We start from the raw sequence: 19,726 nt of genomic DNA, 5'->3' as shown, positions 1-19,726 counted from the left end.
CAGGAGGATAATGGTAAAGCTTCCTTGCAGTACCTCAGTTTGAAGTGAAACAGTACAAAGTGCTATAGTTTGCAGTAACAGAGGGAGCTTGTTAAAAACTGAATGCTAATTTGGCTTTTTGCATACACAAATTACCATCTCCCTCACAGGTTCTTTGATCGAATAACACTGAATCTCACCACCAGGCGTCGCTGTTGAGACTACAGGGGTTTTTAATGAAAACGCTTTCACAACCGGCCTGATGTAATAGAACTGTTCTTACCTCTAACCAATAACCGCAGGATTTGTTCACAAGTTTAACACTTTTAACTGTGAAGCTCCCTCTTTTAGGAACACATGTAAACCACATACTTGTTTCTTTTTAGCTAACTATGTTAGCAAGTTAGTCTTTACTTTTAGCTAACTATCGCCTTTAGAATGCATGTTTGCCAACCTGAAACTGTTACTGTATCTATTCGTATGTTTCTTGGTTAACCATTCTTTGCTTTAAAGAAAACATCTTAACCATTTACTGGTTTTCCTTAGTAACAGAAATATACTTGAGCTTGCACCGAGTTTTCTCTAACTGCTCATAAACACATTCAACCTGAATTGAAGCTACTGTAGCCATTTCCATATTCATTGCTATTAATGTATCAGCTACCTTTAGCTAATTATACATTTCTTTATTAGAATTAGTAAAAGCAGATTTTGTAACCACTGCCTTTGATTGTATAGCCTTCTTCACATGCTAGCTTTTACATGGCTCACCCAGAAGATGCTCAGCAGACTCCCCTTATAATTAACTGAACAACTGTGTTCTTATCAATATCACTGGTTGACAGTTAGTTTACTACAGGCAAGTAAACAAGTTAAATGTCATTTTCAACATACTACCAAAGTTGCTGGAACAATAAAGAGTGAATGGGTGATTATTCCCAGTGTTGTAAAAGCACACCGCTTGCAGGTTTGACTTTTTTATTAGCATTTTTCTTTCTCTATGTCATATATGGTAAACCTTTGAGTCCTTGCAAAATTAAGTTCCCAGAAATGTACAGCTTTATTTTCTTCAGCAAAGCCTGCCCTTTTCTGCACAACCGACTCATCATATCTCAGAACACAGAGTTCACCATCAAGTCATATCTTAAGCCTCAAAAGCTCTTCATGTGACTGACCGAGCTCTCAGTGGCAAGGTATACTCTGTTCTTATGGATTATAAAAAAAGGGGAACAGTGTGAATACATCATCAGGCCTGGGATGAACAGAGGCGCTTGGCAATGTTATATACAAACAGGAGGTGGGAGTGCAGAGGGGAGGAGAGAGGAGGGGGTATTGGAGACCCCAGCATGGTGTGATGACTGTTCTCCCCTTTTCCTGTGGCATGGTCCCAAGTGGACAGAAGAGCAATTCCCTGTATGGTCCACAAATCCCAGAATGCCTTGTGAGTGAGCGAATGAGCACACTTAGGGTGAAAACGTTAAAGGGAGAGGGTGGCAAAAGTTGTGGTAAGGAAAGAAGGGCTGTTTGATGTCCTGTGGACAACACGGGGTCCATTTTTCACAACAACAGATAAAATTCAAATGTTCGGTTTCAGGGTTGGCTGGAAAATTAAACAGAGCAGGTAGAATTCAGATCTACCTACCAACCAACCCACCTTCACCCTTTTTTACACTCTGAGAACAGATCAAACATTTGTGTGTGTGTGTGTGCGTGTGTGTCTGTTTATAATACATTTATGTATAAGTGCTGTATATGTATTCTTTACTGGTATTTTACAAGATTCCCTGATGGCCAGCGCAGAGAGAAACAGGAACCAAAATAAAAACTAAACAAAAGGGAAAAGGAAAAGAGGCTCATCCAATTTTACATACAGTAAAAATCAGTGGTGGGAGAAAAGAAGAAAGGCGCAGTGCCTGGATTTGTCCATAGGGAGGAGCACTTTGTGTCTGATCAACCCCAATTAGATTGGAAGGAAGAGACAGTGACAGGAGGGGCGGGAGAGCAGAGGGCTGAGGGAGGGCCAGGAGGAGCGGGCAGTCCACCCTGTCAGTTTGCTGTTCTGTTGGGTCATCTTCAGTGGGGCAGCTGGTTGTTTTGCTTGCTGGGTTGTTGAGTGTTTTGTGATCTCCTCATCCTTCTCCCCTCGTCCCTCCCGGGTTGAAGTGAAGCAATCGACAAAGGTCAGACTGGCCCACGTCACTCCAGACAGGAGGACAGATGGTGTCACTCTGAGAAGAACCATAAAGACAAACAAGACAGAAAAAATGATCAACAGACACCAGGATGAGGTTAGTTTATGTTTGCCTTACAGGCAGCAGGACACACCACACTCGGGACCAGGCTAGCTGCTTCTGATTTACAGAGCAGACAGAAACCGCTCTTCTTTTTTCTGTGCTACGTGCTGAACATTGGATTGGGCACGTCGGGTGATGGAGGGATCAGACAGCTACCTACAAGGATTGAGGACGGACACACGCTTTTTAACCTGTCACCTACATACTATTGTGCCAATGATAAAGTCATTTATAAAACCTCTGGACCTGTTACAGCAGGAGTTGTGCTCAACCTGTCACACACGTGACCCAGTACACAAAAACTCAGCTAAAGATACAGAACCAGAATCCTGGCTGCACAAACACACACAAAAAAACACAATCAAGAACAAGCAGACCTTCAAATATTTTGTAATCTTAACTTCATTGTGTGCAAAAAATCTCTCAAAAATATGTCTGAAAATATCATTTGAACAGCTTCTGATGAATAAACTGCAAATAAACAAAGCACGTTTGTAACCCAGGTCCTTGTTCAGCAAACCTGTACGCCATGAGGAGGAAACCCTGGCTCAGCGCAGCCACACCACCGTGTACCTTCTTCATATATCTCCCTCCAGGAATTTGCTGACATTTGTTATTCTTTATGAGTGCAAGGATCATTATTCTTCATACTGAGACAGTGATTTTTATTCTCTCTGTGATAAATTAAAAAACTGCAGTGAAAAAGTAGCCGGTAATACACACGAGGAATCAACACAACAATAGTTGTAGTCTGCATCGCTGTGTGTTTTCACAATGAGGCAAAACTTTATTTATATAGCACCAAATCACAACAACAGTAGTCTCAAGGTGCTTGAGGTAGAGATTTTCTGCTGAAGCATAAATCTGCAGTTAGTGACACTGGTGACTTTTGCTTTTTCAGCAGTTTTTAATGACAAGTTTAAAAATTTACAATCGTTCTATAAGTGTGTATTTACGTGTTTGTATTATTACTGAACTACAATAACTCAAAGAATGGACTATTTTGACATCGTCGTGTACAAAGTGTTTTGAAACCTGGTTTTTTGTTCATTTTAGGAAACATAAAAAAAGGAAATCATCAAAAAATATTTGACTTTAGCCGTGTTTTCTCCTGCTGCGTCGCATATCAGTCTGTATTGACTGAAAAACCCGCAAAACATTAATTAATTATTCAATCAATTTTCATCAGCTACCAGAATAATTGATGAAATCATTAAATCCTGGAGAACTATTCACTCAAACGATTCCCAATCTTACCTGTCAAAACACATTTTAAAACCTTTAAATCTCATCTCGTCGTCCATCAGTCCAAAACTCCAAAGAGGCTCAGTTTACAGCGATGAGATGGAGGTGAGGCAGTAAACACTCACACTAAACCGCTAACTACAGGACCTTCAACTCGCTGTGAGTCAATAATGATCATGCTGAAGGCAAACACCACACCCAGACTCACAGTTGGCAGGTGAATACGAGTTATGTGACAGAAAGAGACGGCAGCGGCATCTAACTGAACCCCTGGTTCTGATCTTTAATTCAGTAACAAACAGGCTGACGGAGGTTTTCTATACCTTACAGTAAACAGGTCAGAGTCACCACAAATAAGCTCCGAGGTTTCATTTTTACAGGATTGGTCTTGGCCTCCTTTAAATCTGCAGAGCCAGACACACATTTTACTGATTCATGGATTCAAAATATTTAGAAATTAAAATAAAATTCATACTTTGGAGAGTAACTCACTTTATTGTGTAGTTACTTCATCACTGCTCAAGACTGCTGGAATGAAGTAAAAGCATCTTTCTACAGTGCATGTGAATGATCTCAATCAGACTCACCTTATGTAAGCTTCTTGGCTTTGTTGTAGAGAGAGTCCACCACTTTGCTCATGTTCTGAATGGTCTCTAGTGCCGCCTCGTACGTCTTATCCACCACCGGCTCATCAAACACAATCAGGACGCCTTCACCTTGGTCCAAAATACCTGTGGAGTAGGAAGGAGTGAAAGCAGGAAAGAGCCACAAAACATCATTATTTAAAGAGGAAAACACTCGTACACAGTGATGTATAGAAGACCTGCATCAGGACTGGGACTGTGAGTGAACGTTATAAACCATACTGCACAATTAAATTCTATTTTTAAAAAAGACCTTTGATCAGGGACAATTAATGTTTGAACATAAATAGACAGCCGTCAGCTGATCGGAATATTTGCGGGCTTCTTGTTAAACTTTCGTAAAACTGCTTTAGTTGTTATATATATGCAAACATATGCAAAGGTCAACAGTTATTGAGCTACTCTACCTGTAGCTTAAAATATTGTCCCAAGGACTTTGCTTAAGCAAAGAAAACTTAGTGTATCAGATATCCACTTTATATACCTCGCTCAAGAATCAAAGAACACTTGTAGCATCAAGTCAGTTAAACTTGTGGGACATTGATGTGAAGTAGCAGAGTTTCAGCTGATTAACAGCAACAATGAGACAACGTTCAAAACAGGACTGGTTTTACAGCTGGAAGACATTTTATCCTTTCTCATCTTTCACTAGTTTTGCATTTGGCTAAGGTGACCGTCACCACTGGTAGCATGAGGCGATACCTGAACCCTTCACGGGTAGTCCAACTACTCCAGGATGGTAAATGGTAAATGGACTGGTTCTTATATAGCGCTTTTCTTCTCTTCTGAGCACTCAAAGCGCTTTACACAACTTGTGCATTCACCCATTCACACAAGCACATTGTTCTAAGTAGCATTCACCCTCCGATGGATGCGTCGGAGAGAAATTTGGGGTTACTACCTTGCCCAAGGATATTTGGCATGCAGACTAGGGGAAGCCAGGAATCGAACCACCAACCTTCCGATCAGTAGATGACCTGCTCTACCGCCTGAGCTACAGCCACCTCATTGTCAGAAGGTTTGCTGTGTCTCCCAGGACAGTCTCAAGAACATGAGACTGTGGAGGCTGCAGGACACAGACAGTTACTCTGGGAGAGCTGGACAGGGACGTAGAAGATCCTCAACACATCAGCAGGATCAATACCTGCTCCTTTGTGCAAGCAGGAACAGGATGAGCACTGCCAGAGCTTCAAAGTGAACTCCAGCAGCCACAGGTGTGAATTTGTTTGACCAAACAATCAGAAACAGACTTTGTCAGGGTGACCTGAGGGCCCGATATCCTCTAGTTTTCCCTGTGCTCACTGCCCGACACCCTGGACTCCGACTTGCATTTGCTGTAGAACAGCAGAATTGGAAGGTCTGACAATAGCAATCTGTACAGGTGAGAGCAGGTTTACCCTGAACAACTGTGACAGGCGTTAAAGGGTCTGGAGTAGCCATGGAGACGTATCCCGTCTGTAACATCGTTCAGCATGACCAGTTTGGTGGGTCAGTGATGGTCTGGGGAGGCATATCCATGGAGGGACACACATAGTTCTACAGACACCCCGACTGCTGTTAGGCAATAGGATAGAATCCTTGGACCCAGTGTAAGACCCTACTCCCATGCTGGTCCTTGGTTATTGTTGGTGCACGAAAATGCCCAGCCTTATATGGTGAGAGGATGCAGGAAGTTCCTGACAGATAAAGGAATTGATACCACTGACTGGCCTCCATCCTGGCCTGACTTAAATCCAACAGAACACCTCTGGGACATTATGTTCTGGTTACATCTCAGACTGTCCAGGAGCTCAGTGATGCCCTGGTCCAGATCTGGGAGGAGATTCTGCTGGACACCATCCATCATCTACAGTACCATTCTGAGATACTATTGTGGCATTTTGGCAAAATGGACAAGCCCACTCCATCATTTATTACTTGTGTCTTTGAATTCAGCCCTGTGTAGGTTGATCGTTTTTATTTCCATCAAACCATGTGGCATCCTTTCATTCCTAAGACATTACACCACCCATATCATGTACACAACCCAAGTATTCATTGACAAAAAACGCTCACACGTACCATGAAACTTCGAATCCAAGATCATTTGTGATAATTTCCTCTCCACGTCTCCCTGCAAGACAGACACAGCATGAGTGCAGCGATCACAATATAAACCTTTTGGAAATACTTAAAGCAGGCAACTGGTGCATAATGAAAATGAAATACTAACCAGCAAGAGCAAAACCTTACCTTAGAGAGTTTGATGAGGGAGGAAATGTGTGCTATCTGTCAGAGAAGAGAATACGAGTGCTTATAAACACCAAGCAGTAATCAGCGCACTACACAGGTAGCTGTTATTCTATATGAGCCATGTTCATATCTGTCAGAAGTGACTGGAGAGGATTACCTGGACCCTGGAGAATGGCTCGATGACCCTGATGAGGTTCTGCTCCAGCAGGTTATCATACAGCTTGGTCAGGTGGGTGCTGATGATGGGATCATCCCGCAGCTCTGCTTTGTACTCTGTTAGTGCCTGGGGAGGGGAAGTAGAGGGCAAATGACAGGAGGGGGTTCAAATATTATTACAACTGAAAATGTAACCCACACAAACCAGTCTACTAACCACAATGTCAAGGAAAAAGTCATCAAACTCTACATACACTCACCTTTTCAAAGTCTGCCAGCGACCGGTTCTTGCTGGCTTGTGCCACACATTTCAGCGAGTCTGTCTGTGGGAGAGAAAGAGAGGGATGGATAACAGTAGAGTCAACATGACCGAACAGCTTTTACTGACAGATACTGGACACAAAACAACCAAGTGTTCACAAATATACAGTAAATCCTGCAGAAAGCCGTCCATTTGGGGTAAAATGGTTACTGTTGCCACGGCCGCCCATTCTCACACAGCATATTATGCAGCTCATGGTGCAAAGTGAAGATCACGTCTCTGCAACTCTACTGGAGGGATGGAACGTCATGCTTCCAAAACACATTCCCTCATTTGCTGTTGTGCAAACGCATCGGTCCAAAACCTCCAACAGGTGTTCAGCTGGGGTGAGATTAAGCAGCAACATGTGGATGCTACAAATACCAGGCTTATTTACATGTGTTTGTGCTACAACCACAAACACGGTTAACTGGGTCACTTCTGGCTCCAAAAGAAAGTAATTCAAAAGCAGACTTAAGCAATGCTAGCCCATCACTAAGGTCGTGTCCAAATTCATGAGGCCTCCTGAGGCCGCATTTGTAGACCGATTACGTCACAGCGACGCGCCGAAGGCTGTCCAAATTCGTAGACTCCTCCGAATGCAGCCGACAAATGCGTCCTCCTTTTCCCCGAATTTGAAGGATGGGTCGGGTGTGTCCTTCGTGGCCTACCATATCCCAGAATTCATACAACTGAATTCTGGGATATGCCAAACTCCAGTTTCCAACAATGGCGGCCGCTACTAAGTTTTAAAATTACTCATACTAATCTTTCTGGGTCACAAAATAAACTTTTAACATATTTTCAGGCGAGAAAGTAGTTGTGTAAACATCAAATATCTGCTCGGTTTATCAAGATATCCCATATTTGCAAAAGTGCTTCGACGTTTTCGGAGGCGTCTGCTACCCACCAGCTCGACAGCTAGCCGGGAGCTCGAGGGTCACTGATGCGGCCGAGAACGGCACAACTCCCGGCACATCATTTTCAGATCATCGCGGACTATCGCTGCTCGGGTTAAATGTAATATATAAGTCACTTAGACAACCTAAAAATGTTATTGTTGGGCTTTTTTCAGTGTTTTGTTTGTTTGTGAGTAAATCAGTTTGGCTGAGATTAAAGTTATTAGATTAGATTAAATAAAACTTTATTAATCCCCCAGGTGGGTTCCTCCTTGGTTTTTACACAGCTGACTAAACGTCAAACAGAAAACTTATTAAACAGAAGTATGAGACAGTCGAGAATTTACTCCAGTGTACCGTTATATTTTAGACAGCAAGGAGCAGGCGGCGGAGTTTATTAAACTCCACCAAGACAGCGGGGACGCTAATCAGAAGGCTAGACTGTCCAATTTCACGGCCGTTTACTTCCGGCCTACCCAACCTTCTGAGGACCCGGCCCATGTAGACCGCGAAGGCCGGGTCCTCAGGAGGATGCAGCCCATGAATTTGGACACGACCTTAGTCCATCTTTATCTGGATTACAGGACCATGCACAGAGCAATCCAAAGCTCCACATCCTTTTTGAAGTCTGGCTAGGATAGAAATAACAGTTCCAGGCAAAGTCTATTGTATTTTAAGTAAAATAAAAAGTTGAAACAAAGAGTGATACCTGTCTGCCGGCATACCGCAGAGCTAGCTTGCCGCTAATGAGGGCCTGGACATCTTCTGGCCTGAGGCAGAGAAGCAGATATGTCAGACACAGCATGGCGACCCCTTTGGAAACAGAGTTTTGTATTTCCAGTAGCTGTATTAACCTCTAAAGGCCCCAGTGATGTAGAGCACTTACGCATTGAGCATGATTTTGCAGAGCAGCATGTATTTGAGGGCTGTGATGGCTCGGGGGCTGTCGATGGAGTCGTAGCCCTCGAAGGCCTCGTAGAAGTAGGAGTAAGCCGTCTTCCAGTCTTTCTCCTCCGCTGCATGAATGATCCCTGGAAACACGTGAGCACATACAAATGTCAAGCTGGCAACGCTGCACAGACGCGCATTTTGATTTGTTTCTTGCTTTTACGAAGGGTACCTGACTGCATGTCTAAAGCTGCTTGTAGTTTGGGCGGGCAGTAGATGGCGTTGGCGGTTGTCCTAGCAGACGTGAGGGCTGCGCGGGCCTTGGGCAGGTTACTGAGGGCGTGGTATGTCTTACTCTCCAGCAGCTGAACCTCCACTAGCAGGGCCTTATCATCCATCTTCTTGAGCTCCTGCAGCAACTGGGAGCCTGGAGAAAGAAGACATGCAGTAGAGTCAGATCTCAGCGTGAGATTCTTCTTCAGACAGGCGGAAAACCTGGAGTCCTTAAATAAGGACTAAAACTGTTTTAAAAAATAGTTTTATAGAACACTAATATGTTTTCTGCAAGTTGTACACACAAGGTTTGTCTTGTCAGGCAAATTAAAAACTGAAATGTGAGGAGATTTTCACCCACCAAGCTGCAGAGCCTCCTGGTAGCACTTTGTGTCGAAGTACAGTGAGATGAGTCGAGCCTGAGGAGAGAGGAGAGGTTATTTCTCCCCCTGAATGTAAACCTGAAAAACTGTTAATTTCTGCTGATAAGAACATCCTGGGATATGTAAAGGGTGATGAGCTGGGTTCCTTTGCTGCTCACAATCCAGATTATTGAGATTTAGTTTGTAGCTCTGCTATATGTTATTATTAGGTTCCCATGGGTAAAAAAATAAAGTGCTGTACAAATTAAGTTATTATTATTACTCTCTGGGTGTCTTCCAATCCTGATCCTGGTCTTCTTCCTGTTAAAAGGGAGTTTTTCCTTCTCACTTTTTCTTTCCCACAAGAAAAGACTAGACTATAATAAAAAAGGGAACTAAACACATCCGCCTGTTCACAGAGCGTTACTGCTCGCCCAAATAAACGTGAAAGGTAAAGACCCAGCCACTGAACAAAGTGATCAGTGCAGTTGAGGCATAACGGCAGCACATCTCACCTCTAGCGCCTGTCTGAGGAAGGTCCTCTTCTCAGCCTTGGCCCACTCTATGCATTCAAGGCAGAGCTCTACCTCCTGACCCGTGGCAGCCTCCATGTCCAGGAACAGGTCCAGCAGGGAGCGGACCAGCCGGGCTGCCTTGGCCTTGGAGATGGAGTTGAGGAAGGGCCGGACATATTTTAGCAGCCCCCCGAGCTCTGAGAAGAGGATAAATAGAAAAAAATTATTTATCTGGGCAAATAAAAACAAACTGCAATTTCAGAAAAAGGCAACTTCAAACTGTTTTCTCAGTAATGGAGGAAAAAGCTAAGTCTGTTACTTTTAGATTTCAATAAAGCCACATGTCTTATGATTCATCTGTAAGTCACAAACCTCAATGTTTTCTGTCTTTGGACTCAACCGACAACTTAAAAGAATGGCCTGTGTCATTCACTGCTGCCAATAAAAATACAAACTCGATCCTTTAAAGTCCTCAGCAGTTGTCAGCATTCAGGTCTTTCAGGTCATTCAACATCGGACACCTACACCCAGGCGACCCAGCAAAGGTTGATCAGACCCCAGCCTGCATCCCAGCAGCAGCCACCCATGGATCAGTCCTCTTTATCCACAGCCACCTTGTGGCCTTCTCTGTGGCTTCACCTACAGACCAGAAGGCGCTCTTCCTAGCCACTCCTGTTAGGCCCAGTTGGTTTAGGACTTTGCAGAGTGAGCACCCTGCAAAGCCTCTGCAGCCCACCTCTCTACTAGCTCCTGGCACGTTTCCTTTCATTTGCCTCTTCCATATGTTCTTCCCTGGATCAGTCATGGCAGATTTCATGGCAAAAATCAGTCACCTTATGTTGACCTCATTGTGAAAACGTCATGGAGTTAATGACAGATGTGAAGGAGATTTTAGGTTCTCCTTAAAGGCTTTAGACAAAGAAAGCCTCACAGGGGACAGTGAATTTTGATGTTGTGGGTCTGAAGTGTTCAAACTACTTTGTCCCAATGTCGAACTACAAAAAGCACAGTTTCAATGCCTATATTATCATAGTCGGTGTTTTATTCTGGTTACACAAACAAGGAAACTCAAACATACCACTTCATTAGCAGTCAAATCAAACAGCTGTATTAAGAAATGCTGCTCACGTAATCTCTTTTCTGCTACCATTAGCCACATGAACTTTTTTCTTATAAAGGCTTTCATTATCTCAGCAGTCAGTTAATTAATGATCACCCTAAAACATGGCAAAAATTTCACTTTTATCGTTTCAAATGAAGTTTCTTTCAGTTGCTGCGTCCACAGCAGGTGGATCTACATCCTTGACATGATTTTCTTCCCACTTCCTGACACAACCCTCGCAGGTATTTATAACTCCTCCTGGTCTCGAACCCAGGACCTGTCATGTGTTAGATGAATGTAAACATTTACACTACAGAGCCCACCACCATCATATTTAATACAATACCAAACAATTTCATAGCAAGCTGATTTCACGAAGGTTCAGAATTCAGCTGTGGGTGTTCAAGACACAGGCCTGTCAGTATACTAGGAAGTGACAGAACTCATTGACATGATCGTCTTCGTCACTTATATATTATACTTCTGCATCAGATCTACATCACAGCTTACATTAAAATTCGAACCCAATTGTTTCCCGCAGAAGCCTAAATCAAGCTTCAGTAGTGTTGCCTATTTGCTTCCCTGAACAGCGAGTTTTATCAAACCTAGCTGTGACCTGTGTGACACCATTATGTCCAGAGATCTGGCATCTGCCCATGTCAGCCGGGAAGCCTGTAAACATGTTGGTCATTCCAGTCCTGCTCACACTGAGAGGGCAAAAATATAATTTTTCATCCAGTCTCTTTGCCTTTCAGTGGTCCAGTGAATCCATAACTAAAGGGGGTAATGAAGGAAGCAATGAAACACCTTTCCTAACTTCTGGTTCACTTCATTCACTCACTTATGAACCTTTCTTAGCAAACCTGATGATTCAACCAAACCCCTAGACCAGAACAAACTCCTAGGACACACAACAATCGTACTTGATCAGGTTTTTCAGGAGTTTGCTCAAAGGTTTCATCAAGACGCCCAAACAAGAGTTGGTTAAAGTTGGTTTCCTATTGGTCTAGCTGCTCAACATTCACAACGTATGTAAACAAATCATAAACAGTGTGTTAAAAATCAGGACACTGCGTTGTGTTTACCTGCGGCCTGTCCCGTCTTCGCCAGCAGCCCCCCCAGCTCCAGGATGCTCTGTTCTTTGACACGCACCGCCTCCTCATCGCTGTCCTGGACGTCCCGCTTCACTACAACACACATAATGATGATGTCATCTGATCCGTGTTAACGTGAATCACCGCGATATACAAACAGTGAAAATGCAGATGTCCCATTACCACTCCGTCTCTTAACGCTACAAGATATAGCTATCATGAGCGGAATGAGGTGGGTGGCGAGCAGCCAAGAGGCTCCAGACGCTGCGAAATACCGGAGCTGTCACAGTGAAACAATAAACGGCATTGGCGACTAAACCGCTAAGCCTTTACAAACGACAGAAAGAATCACAACCCCGCACTGACATGCGTTATGATTAAGACGGTGATATTAGGCAACAAACTCATTTTCACTTAAGTTTCTTTGTCGGCCTGTCATCTGACTAGACAAGGGATAGCTGCTAACAACGCTGGCTGCTAGCTAACATTAACTAGCCAGCTGTCACCCAAGTCACTGTCAAATGAATGAGCGGGGTAGCTAACATTAGCTTGTCTAATAAGCTAGCCGGTATATTGCTAGCCGGCTAGCCCGCTGCTGCTGACTCACTGTGCAAAGCAGTCGGCAAAAAGACACGGGCAGCACTGAGCTAGCTAGCTCGCGTTAGCTTAGCCGCTACCTAGCGAGCAAAGAGCAAGCCTGGCTAACTGAGCTGCTCCAGGACTGATGGAGCAAAGTAAAAGGCTCTGTGTCTACTCGTGAAATAACTTTCTCTCTAGCGCCACGTTTTGCGGAATATATTTACCTATTGAATGTAAGATATCAATAGAGGCATTCCGGTCTGTTCCAAGAAGAGACTGTGCTCTCTGAAACTCAGCCACTGCCGCGGCTGCCATCTTTCCTCTGCCTGCCTCCGCTCCACTTGGCTGGTGGTTTTCCGGTCAGGTCGTTCACAGGGTTGGAACAATGTCTCCCTCTACAGGTCGCGCCCAGTACTACGCTGGGAAACGGCGCTTGGAAAAGTTTCACGGCATATTAAGCTCTAACAGCAATGCACAGCATTAACTGTCTCATTTGTTAATTATGTTTTAACAATTTTTAACATACATGTTTCCTCCAGTCATTAATGCAGAGCGTTAATGACTGGGGCTGCAGAGCCTCAACGAGGCCATTTCTGTGACAGGTTTTTATAAAAATGCTGAGGAATGGGTTTTTACGCAGCAAGGGAAAGACTGTATATTAAAGATGGACACATATTCCAGTTTTCAAACCAATGCGACGGGGCTTTAAACCCCTTTCTCTTGTGCAAAAAACACATCACGTGTTACAGTAGTGTCCTCAATAAACACTTTGCTGATGGGCTCAATTTTCAGTTTTAACTCATACTGAACACAGCATGGTTTATATGTTCTAAATGATGGTACCGTGCAGTGCACTCATTTACACAAAAAACTACACCACTCAGGTTTTACAAAGGGACTTTCCAAACCAGGGAGTTAGCAGAATGTAGCTACATCCTTTACATACAGTAAAGGTGCAAATATTAACTTTTTCCCCATAAAGACAACATTTAACTGCTTCCACTTTACCCTTAACGGTGAGTTTTGCCATCTGAGTATATCAATAAAGACGTGATTTGACCATTAGAATCGTTTCTGGGTTTTTCCAGTGGTAGCTGTATATGCAGAGACCAGTTTGACTAACTTCTGATTTAAAACCAGTCATTTTGTTCTACAAGCATGAAAGAAAGAAAAAAAGTAAAACTCAAGCACGATTATTGTTTAGAAAACCAACACTGTTTCTGTTTTGCTCCTAGTTTTTGGTGAAGTTTAGCAGTGACAGCTTTGCCATTTATGATATGCTGTGTAAACTCAGACAAGCGTAATAATGTTAAACTGTCTAAATTGTATATATTGTGTATATTTTTTGTTTTATTCTTGATTTTATTTTCATCATGACTGAGATAAAGTGAGAAAATCAGAGCTCGACTCTACCGAGCTAAAAAAGTAAAGAAAAGAAACGTCATCATCCGTTTAATATACAAAATTGCCTTTATTTAATAAAATATACAAAGAGCACAAAAAACTCAAAATCAAATCTCACGAGTGGAGTCACTCATGACAGCCATCTGCGTTCACAGGACGATGGATAGGTAGTCACAAACCTAAAGTGAGAGTAAACGAGAACATCTGGATGTTTTAGACCGACAGCACCTCAAACTCTGAGACGTTAATGACACTTGACGTGCGAGCTGTGTGGATGAACGGGCACCATACCTTGCAGCTTATCATGAGGTTGGGAGAGCCTTCTATGTTAGGAGCTACAGAGAACACCGGGTTGTGGAGACAGTCTTCCATGTGCTCCGACACCCTGGACTCCAGAAGATGCTGCAGGACATCAGGAGTGATGCTCTGCTTCTAAGGACAATGCAGACATTTCATCATGTTTCCACTTTCTCTCCTCTTCCTTTACCTTCACAGGCTTTCAGCATATTTTAGCCACGTACACTATTTTTATTTTATTCAAATCAAGACAGTCCGTACAGTCATTCTAATAAGAAAGTTTTCAAATAAAACATCTGGTCCTCAGCAGGTTTGCCAAGTCTCTAAAAAGAACACAGTAGCTCAGCTTAGGTCTGGAAGGCTGCATATGAAGGAACTACAAGGAAAACCAAAAGAACAAATTCCTTTTAATACTACAAGTGGAGATGTTTGGCCATAACAGCTGTGAAGCACAGTGGAGGAGGGGTCATGATTTGGGCGCCTTGCAGTAACAGAGTCACACATCTGAAGAGTCAAATGTGAGGACATTAGTCCAACAGTTACAGCTGGGCTGAAACTAGATCATGCAACAGGACAATGATCCAAGAACAGCAACAACAACAGAAGGGCTCAGAAGAAGAAAAAATACTGAAATGTTGTGGTAGAAACTTAAGAGCAAAATTCTGGTGGTAATACAGGAAATGATGGCTTCAGGTTATTGCAGCTAAAGGTGCTTTTGCAAGGTTCTGTAGTTGTATTTAGATCATTTTAAAAGCTTAGTTTTTATAATGGCCTGTTCTTTTTCATGCAACCATAATTGTTGTGGTTAGGATGAACAGGCTAGGGAATACACTGTGAAGGAATGTCCTCACTAAGGCAATCGAGCTGACACAGCACTGTGTGCCCGTACACACAGAGAGGAGCAGGTTGTCACTTTTGGGGCATTTTAGCCTAAATCTAAACTCGGGACAGACGGCTGCTGGGACAGGGGAAGAACACACAGGCCTACGAAACTGTGTCAAATTATTAAGGAGGAGAACAAAGACTGAATTTACGATGCAAACTGACAGAAATAAGGCTATCATGGACAATAACAGAGTGCCAACCAGCTATGATTTCTAAAGTTAGTGAAGCCTTCATAATGAGTTGTTTTTTTTAATAGATTAGAGTTCAGCAGACAAACCTTAGTGTTGATATAAACTCCACAGGGGCAGGAGATAAAGAAGCTGTTGAGGTTCAAGTTGTTCCTGTAAGATTAAGAAGCAAGCTCAGGTTGACTGACAGGATCGCATGCCAAAAATTCTGAATTTCATGTCAGTGTTTCATGACACACTCGGTGTGAAATGGCCTTCAGATTCTATTTGTGACAAAGAAGAAAGTGTGCGTGCGACCGCTCTGACAGAAAACATTTTAAGGCAAGTCGACCGCTTTAAATCCCAGTTAGAAATCGCGAAATGAGAAACAACCAATTGTTGCTGTCACGTGTTTAAAGCGATTGATTTCCAAACTCACGTGTGACATATGGGGCAAATAATACGCATCTCATCCATTCCTTCCACGACAGATGATATGTACTGCTGCTCAAACAGCTGGTTCTTCTCGTACTCTTCAATAATGGACATCTCTGCAGCACAGAGAAACACAGAGGCTCAGAATCAACAGGATCACACAGGCTGGATCTCCACTGAAAATACCCGTGTTACCTTCAGACATGAGCTCCTGCTGGATTTCCTCAAGCACCGCCAGTTCATCGTACTCCCTCATTACACCCAACATCTGTAAAGAAAAGTGTCAGACCAGTTCTCCTTCAGATTACACCAACTAAGCTCTCGTCTGCTCTCAGTGATTGTAATCAAGCCTTTACATGCAGCACAGTGTGAACGCCAAAGCAGTTTTCACATTATAAAGATTTGTATCTAAATTAACAGCTAAAAATGACCAAATAATGAGAGACAAACGAAATCCAAACACAGAAGACATTCCTAATAAGAAATGAGGATATGCTGGGAGAGACAGACCTCTGCCATGCCCGCAGGTCCCCACAGTGAGGGCAGTCTCTGGTCCTCGGACTGCAGCGCGCTCCACTCCTCCTCCATCACCTCCTGGACGATGATGGAGGCCCCGGAGCTGCTACACTGCTGGCTCTCCCCCATTTGCCGGTATTTCTCCAGCAGCCTGGCCCGACTGTTTTTTAGCCTGTCTACACAGCGCTTAAAAGCACAAGAAAATATCGCACTGCAGCGTTAGAGTCATAGCCTGAAAAAGTTAGCAACACGCTAGCTAACTAGCTCTCCGACACCTTGCAATACCTTGCGATATGTTTCTCTCCATGGCGGAGTCGTTCCTTTATAAAGTGAGCGGTGCCTGTGCAGAGCGTCCATCAACCGTCTGTGGAGGATGTCCGTTTACAATTGCTCTTTGAAACAACCGGCTAAAGTTGGAGAAGACTTCAAAATCAAAACATTCCGGCTTTACGCCCCGCCACCCGGAAGTTGACGTGTACTGGACCGGATTGCATGATGGGTTATGTCGTTTTTGACTGAAAAATACTAAAACAATAGATAAATAAATAATAAAATAAATAAAATAAAAGTCCTGTCAGCTTTAAAGAATTGAAATAATATGGGTAATGAATAATTGGATTCCCCACATTACTCATATCAGAGGCAAAATATCGAAGTCTCTATAAGGTCAAGGATCTCATAAATCAAACATCATTATATACTCTCTATTGTTCTATTATACATGACATACTGTGTGGAAGTGTGGGGAAACACGTATAAGACACACACTTATCCAATATACATTCTGCAAAAAAGAGCAATAAGGATAATAAATAAAGCTACTTCAAGGGAACCATCAAATCCACTTTTTATCAAATTAAATATTCTCAAATTTAAAGTGCAAACAATGTATAAAGCAGCAAATAAATCTTTTCCCCACAACATTCAGAACTTGTTCCAAATAAGACCAAATACTCATGACCTGAGAGGAATCCTTGTGTTCAGCAGGCCAGTAGTAAGGACAAATGTAAAATATCAGAGCATTACAGTCAGAGGAGTTAGTGTGTGGAACACCTGTACAGATGAAATCAAGACAAGTACATCAATACAAAAATTCACATGATTGTTCAAAAATAATAAATTGCATGAATATAAGAAATCTTCCTCTCAGTGACTGAGTTGTCTCATTGTGTCCTCATTTTTTTGTTTTATATAGATCAAGGCCTGAGTAACCCAACCTTAAGTGTTCATTAAGGTGTTTGTCACATAGATATAAAACAAGCTCAGAGATTAAGCGGGTGTTATAGACAGGGTGATTCGTTTATGTAAAAATGTAGTTTGTTGTTGTTCTGGTTTATGTGCTGAAAATGGTTTTTATTTGTGTATGTTCAATGTGTTAGACTTGTACATAGTTAACCATATATGATCAAATAATGTTGAATCCTGGATATGGATTTGTAAGCAATGAAATTTGAAATAAGGGGGTAGGAACAAGAAAAGTGTAAACTTCATCTACTCCTTTTCGAGCATACGCATTCTGTAGACAAAGATATATTCATGAAAACTTGATGATTTTTAAGTTTTGTTTTTTGTTTTTTTCTGTTATTATTTCAATTATATTTGCATGTTCGAAATAAATTATATCTATATCTATTATATCTATAGATTAGACACGAGTGTATTAAAATTTATGAAAGTCAAACTGATTTTACTTCATGGACCACGCAAATCCCACTTTAATCTTCTATCAGCATAAAGAGGTTTAATTGCATATTTAAGCCCTGAGATACATTAAAATAATAAGAAGTATAATTTCTACAGAGCATCTCAATGTTTCTACATGATAAAGAAACTGTACGGAAATAAACGTGTCAAATTTTAGAAAAACTTCTGGAAGGTGTAGCTCAGTGACTCGCCTCTAAAATTGAATGGGGGGGGGGGGGGGGGGTTAAGTCACTGTGAAAAAGTGAAAAAACAAGAACTTTCCTCTTTCGTGTATTTTTTTAAATCTATTTCCTGATTACTTTGGTGTAACATTAGTAAAAATAAATAAATACAGCTGTAAAACTTAAACAGTTAAAAGTCCAAAAATGTAATTTTTCCTCCTTCATGTTTTCCAATGCAGCAGGGCCAGAATGGAGCTTTTGCCGGGCCAATTATGGCACCCAGGGCTTATGTTTGACACCCTTGCTTTAAAGATTTCTAAACTGTGTCCAAACCACCATTTATGGGATAGATGTTATGAGAGAAAACACCAAAAAACGAATATAAAGACATGTTTTTACTGTAGTAAGAAACTGACGATATTTCAGAGGTTTTATTGGAGGGGTGCTTTGACCCTTTAAGATACTATACCACAAACAAAATTAATAAATTACACCTGAAATAATAAATAATAATAACAATAATAAGTTAAATATAATATTTCTAATTCAACAAAGCAAAACAATCAAATGTTAAAATTTTTAAAAGCTTTCCTGATCTGTTATACAGTAATGCATATACTATTATATATTGTACATATATTTATTAGTCTTAGATTTAGCCATTCTTAAATTTTGCTTGTTTTATGTTATTGTATTTTTGCACAACTCTGTTGCTTGTGAAGCTCGCACACAAGAATTTCACTCACATGTACTGCACCAGTGTACCTGCACATGTGATGTGACAATAAAAGTGATTTGATTTATTCAGCTGTTGACACACAGTCTTGTGTCATCCTCAGTCTCCTACACTCATTTAAATCCTAAAATTACTTCTGCTCATTGCCAGGTTAACTACGGGGCCACAGGAAAGGAAAAAAAGATGTCGCTGGGCCAACTGGGAACCAACCAGGATGCAGAAATGTATCTGGCAACAGTTTGGTAATTTAAAAAAAGTTTTGTTCACTGAACAAACTGTAATTAAAGACAATTGTAAGTTGTAACCTTAGTGGAATAAGCTGAGGGTTATACCACAAGACACAGGACAAAGGACCAGGGAGAGTTGACACAATGGTGCAAGAGGTGAGCCTGAATACTGCTTTGTTTCGGCATCCTGAATGCATCATGCCACAAAGCATAAGCTCAACAGCAACGCACTGATTGCTGATCAATACTGTATCCCCACTGTGCTTCATTGTACCTTTAAGAATATTGAAAATCATTAAGCATCTGATCCATAAATCTGAATATTGATTTATTTGTCATATATTCATACAGTCACCCATCAGCTGTGCTTTACTGTGTATCTTATTCTTTGCAGGATTTAGATAAAGCTTCCTCTTTAAGAAGCTTTACAAAAGTCCCTCCTCGTGTGCACTCAGTGGCCTCTGTTGCCCGTGGGTAGAGCTGTATTTGGGAAGAGAGCCATTCAGATAAATCCATTTTCCAGCTCACTGCCTTTTTACGGAGTCTGGATCATGGATGAAAAAGTGTTACTGCTGTTGGAAAACAGCTGTACAGGCTGATTTTACACTGACTTTCATCTGGAGAGAGACTG

General features: G+C 42.0%; 2 protein-coding genes across 3 annotated transcripts; both read right to left on the bottom strand.

The window, feature by feature from the left end:
- Positions 1 to 776: 776 nt before the first annotated feature.
- On the bottom strand, positions 777 to 12,933 carry LOC146710635 (26S proteasome non-ATPase regulatory subunit 11A). The gene is made up of 13 exons (XM_085453235.1): positions 12,788 to 12,933; positions 11,976 to 12,077; positions 9,789 to 9,985; positions 9,273 to 9,330; positions 8,871 to 9,065; positions 8,637 to 8,781; positions 8,460 to 8,520; positions 6,811 to 6,873; positions 6,552 to 6,677; positions 6,395 to 6,430; positions 6,224 to 6,275; positions 4,106 to 4,249; positions 777 to 2,207 (listed from the first exon to the last, which is right to left on the bottom strand). Exons 1-12 carry the CDS (start codon positions 12,876 to 12,878, stop codon positions 4,107 to 4,109), a joined length of 1,269 nt encoding a protein of 422 aa, XP_085309361.1. The 5' UTR covers positions 12,879 to 12,933; the 3' UTR covers positions 777 to 2,207; position 4,106.
- Positions 12,934 to 14,010: 1,077 nt separating this feature from the next.
- Positions 14,011 to 16,941, bottom strand: rpain (RPA interacting protein). Of its 2 annotated transcripts, none has more exons than XM_085453234.1 (7): positions 16,553 to 16,941; positions 16,262 to 16,453; positions 15,947 to 16,019; positions 15,756 to 15,867; positions 15,427 to 15,490; positions 14,259 to 14,396; positions 14,011 to 14,146 (listed from the first exon to the last, which is right to left on the bottom strand). In XM_085453234.1, exons 1-7 carry the CDS (start codon positions 16,622 to 16,624, stop codon positions 14,117 to 14,119), a joined length of 681 nt encoding a protein of 226 aa, XP_085309360.1. In that variant the 5' UTR covers positions 16,625 to 16,941; the 3' UTR covers positions 14,011 to 14,116. The 2 variants fall into 2 exon arrangements, with proteins under 2 accessions (XP_085309360.1, XP_085309359.1); XM_085453233.1 differs by having other exon boundaries at positions 14,259 to 14,399; positions 16,553 to 16,935.
- Between the last annotated feature and the right edge of the window lie 2,785 nt (positions 16,942 to 19,726).

The sequence above is a fragment of the Copadichromis virginalis genome, linkage group LG4 (genome assembly GCF_057382275.1).
Source record: "Copadichromis virginalis isolate Kocher_CV1m ecotype Utaka linkage group LG4, C_Virginalis_male_GT1.1, whole genome shotgun sequence".
Lineage (NCBI taxonomy): Eukaryota > Metazoa > Chordata > Actinopteri > Cichliformes > Cichlidae > Copadichromis > Copadichromis virginalis.
This window is presented reverse-complemented; position numbering and strand designations above follow the sequence as displayed.

Coding starts and splice junctions, on each gene's coding strand:
- LOC146710635 (XM_085453235.1), bottom strand. CDS start 12,878: ATGGCAGCCGCGGCAGTGGCTGAGTTTCAGAGAGCACAGTCTCTTCTT. Junction 12,078..12,787: donor TGATATCTTACATTCAATAG/GTAAATATATTC, acceptor TGTGTGTTGTAG/TGAAGCGGGACGTCCAGGAC. Junction 4,250..6,223: donor CTTGGATTCGAAGTTTCATG/GTACGTGTGAGC, acceptor CCTACTCCACAG/GTATTTTGGACCAAGGTGAA.
- rpain (XM_085453233.1), bottom strand. CDS start 16,624: ATGGACGCTCTGCACAGGCACCGCTCACTTTATAAAGGAACGACTCCG. Junction 16,454..16,552: donor GGAGAGAAACATATCGCAAG/GTATTGCAAGGT, acceptor TGTGCTTTTAAG/CGCTGTGTAGACAGGCTAAA. Junction 14,400..15,426: donor GAGTTTATATCAACACTAAG/GTTTGTCTGCTG, acceptor CATTGTCCTTAG/AAGCAGAGCATCACTCCTGA.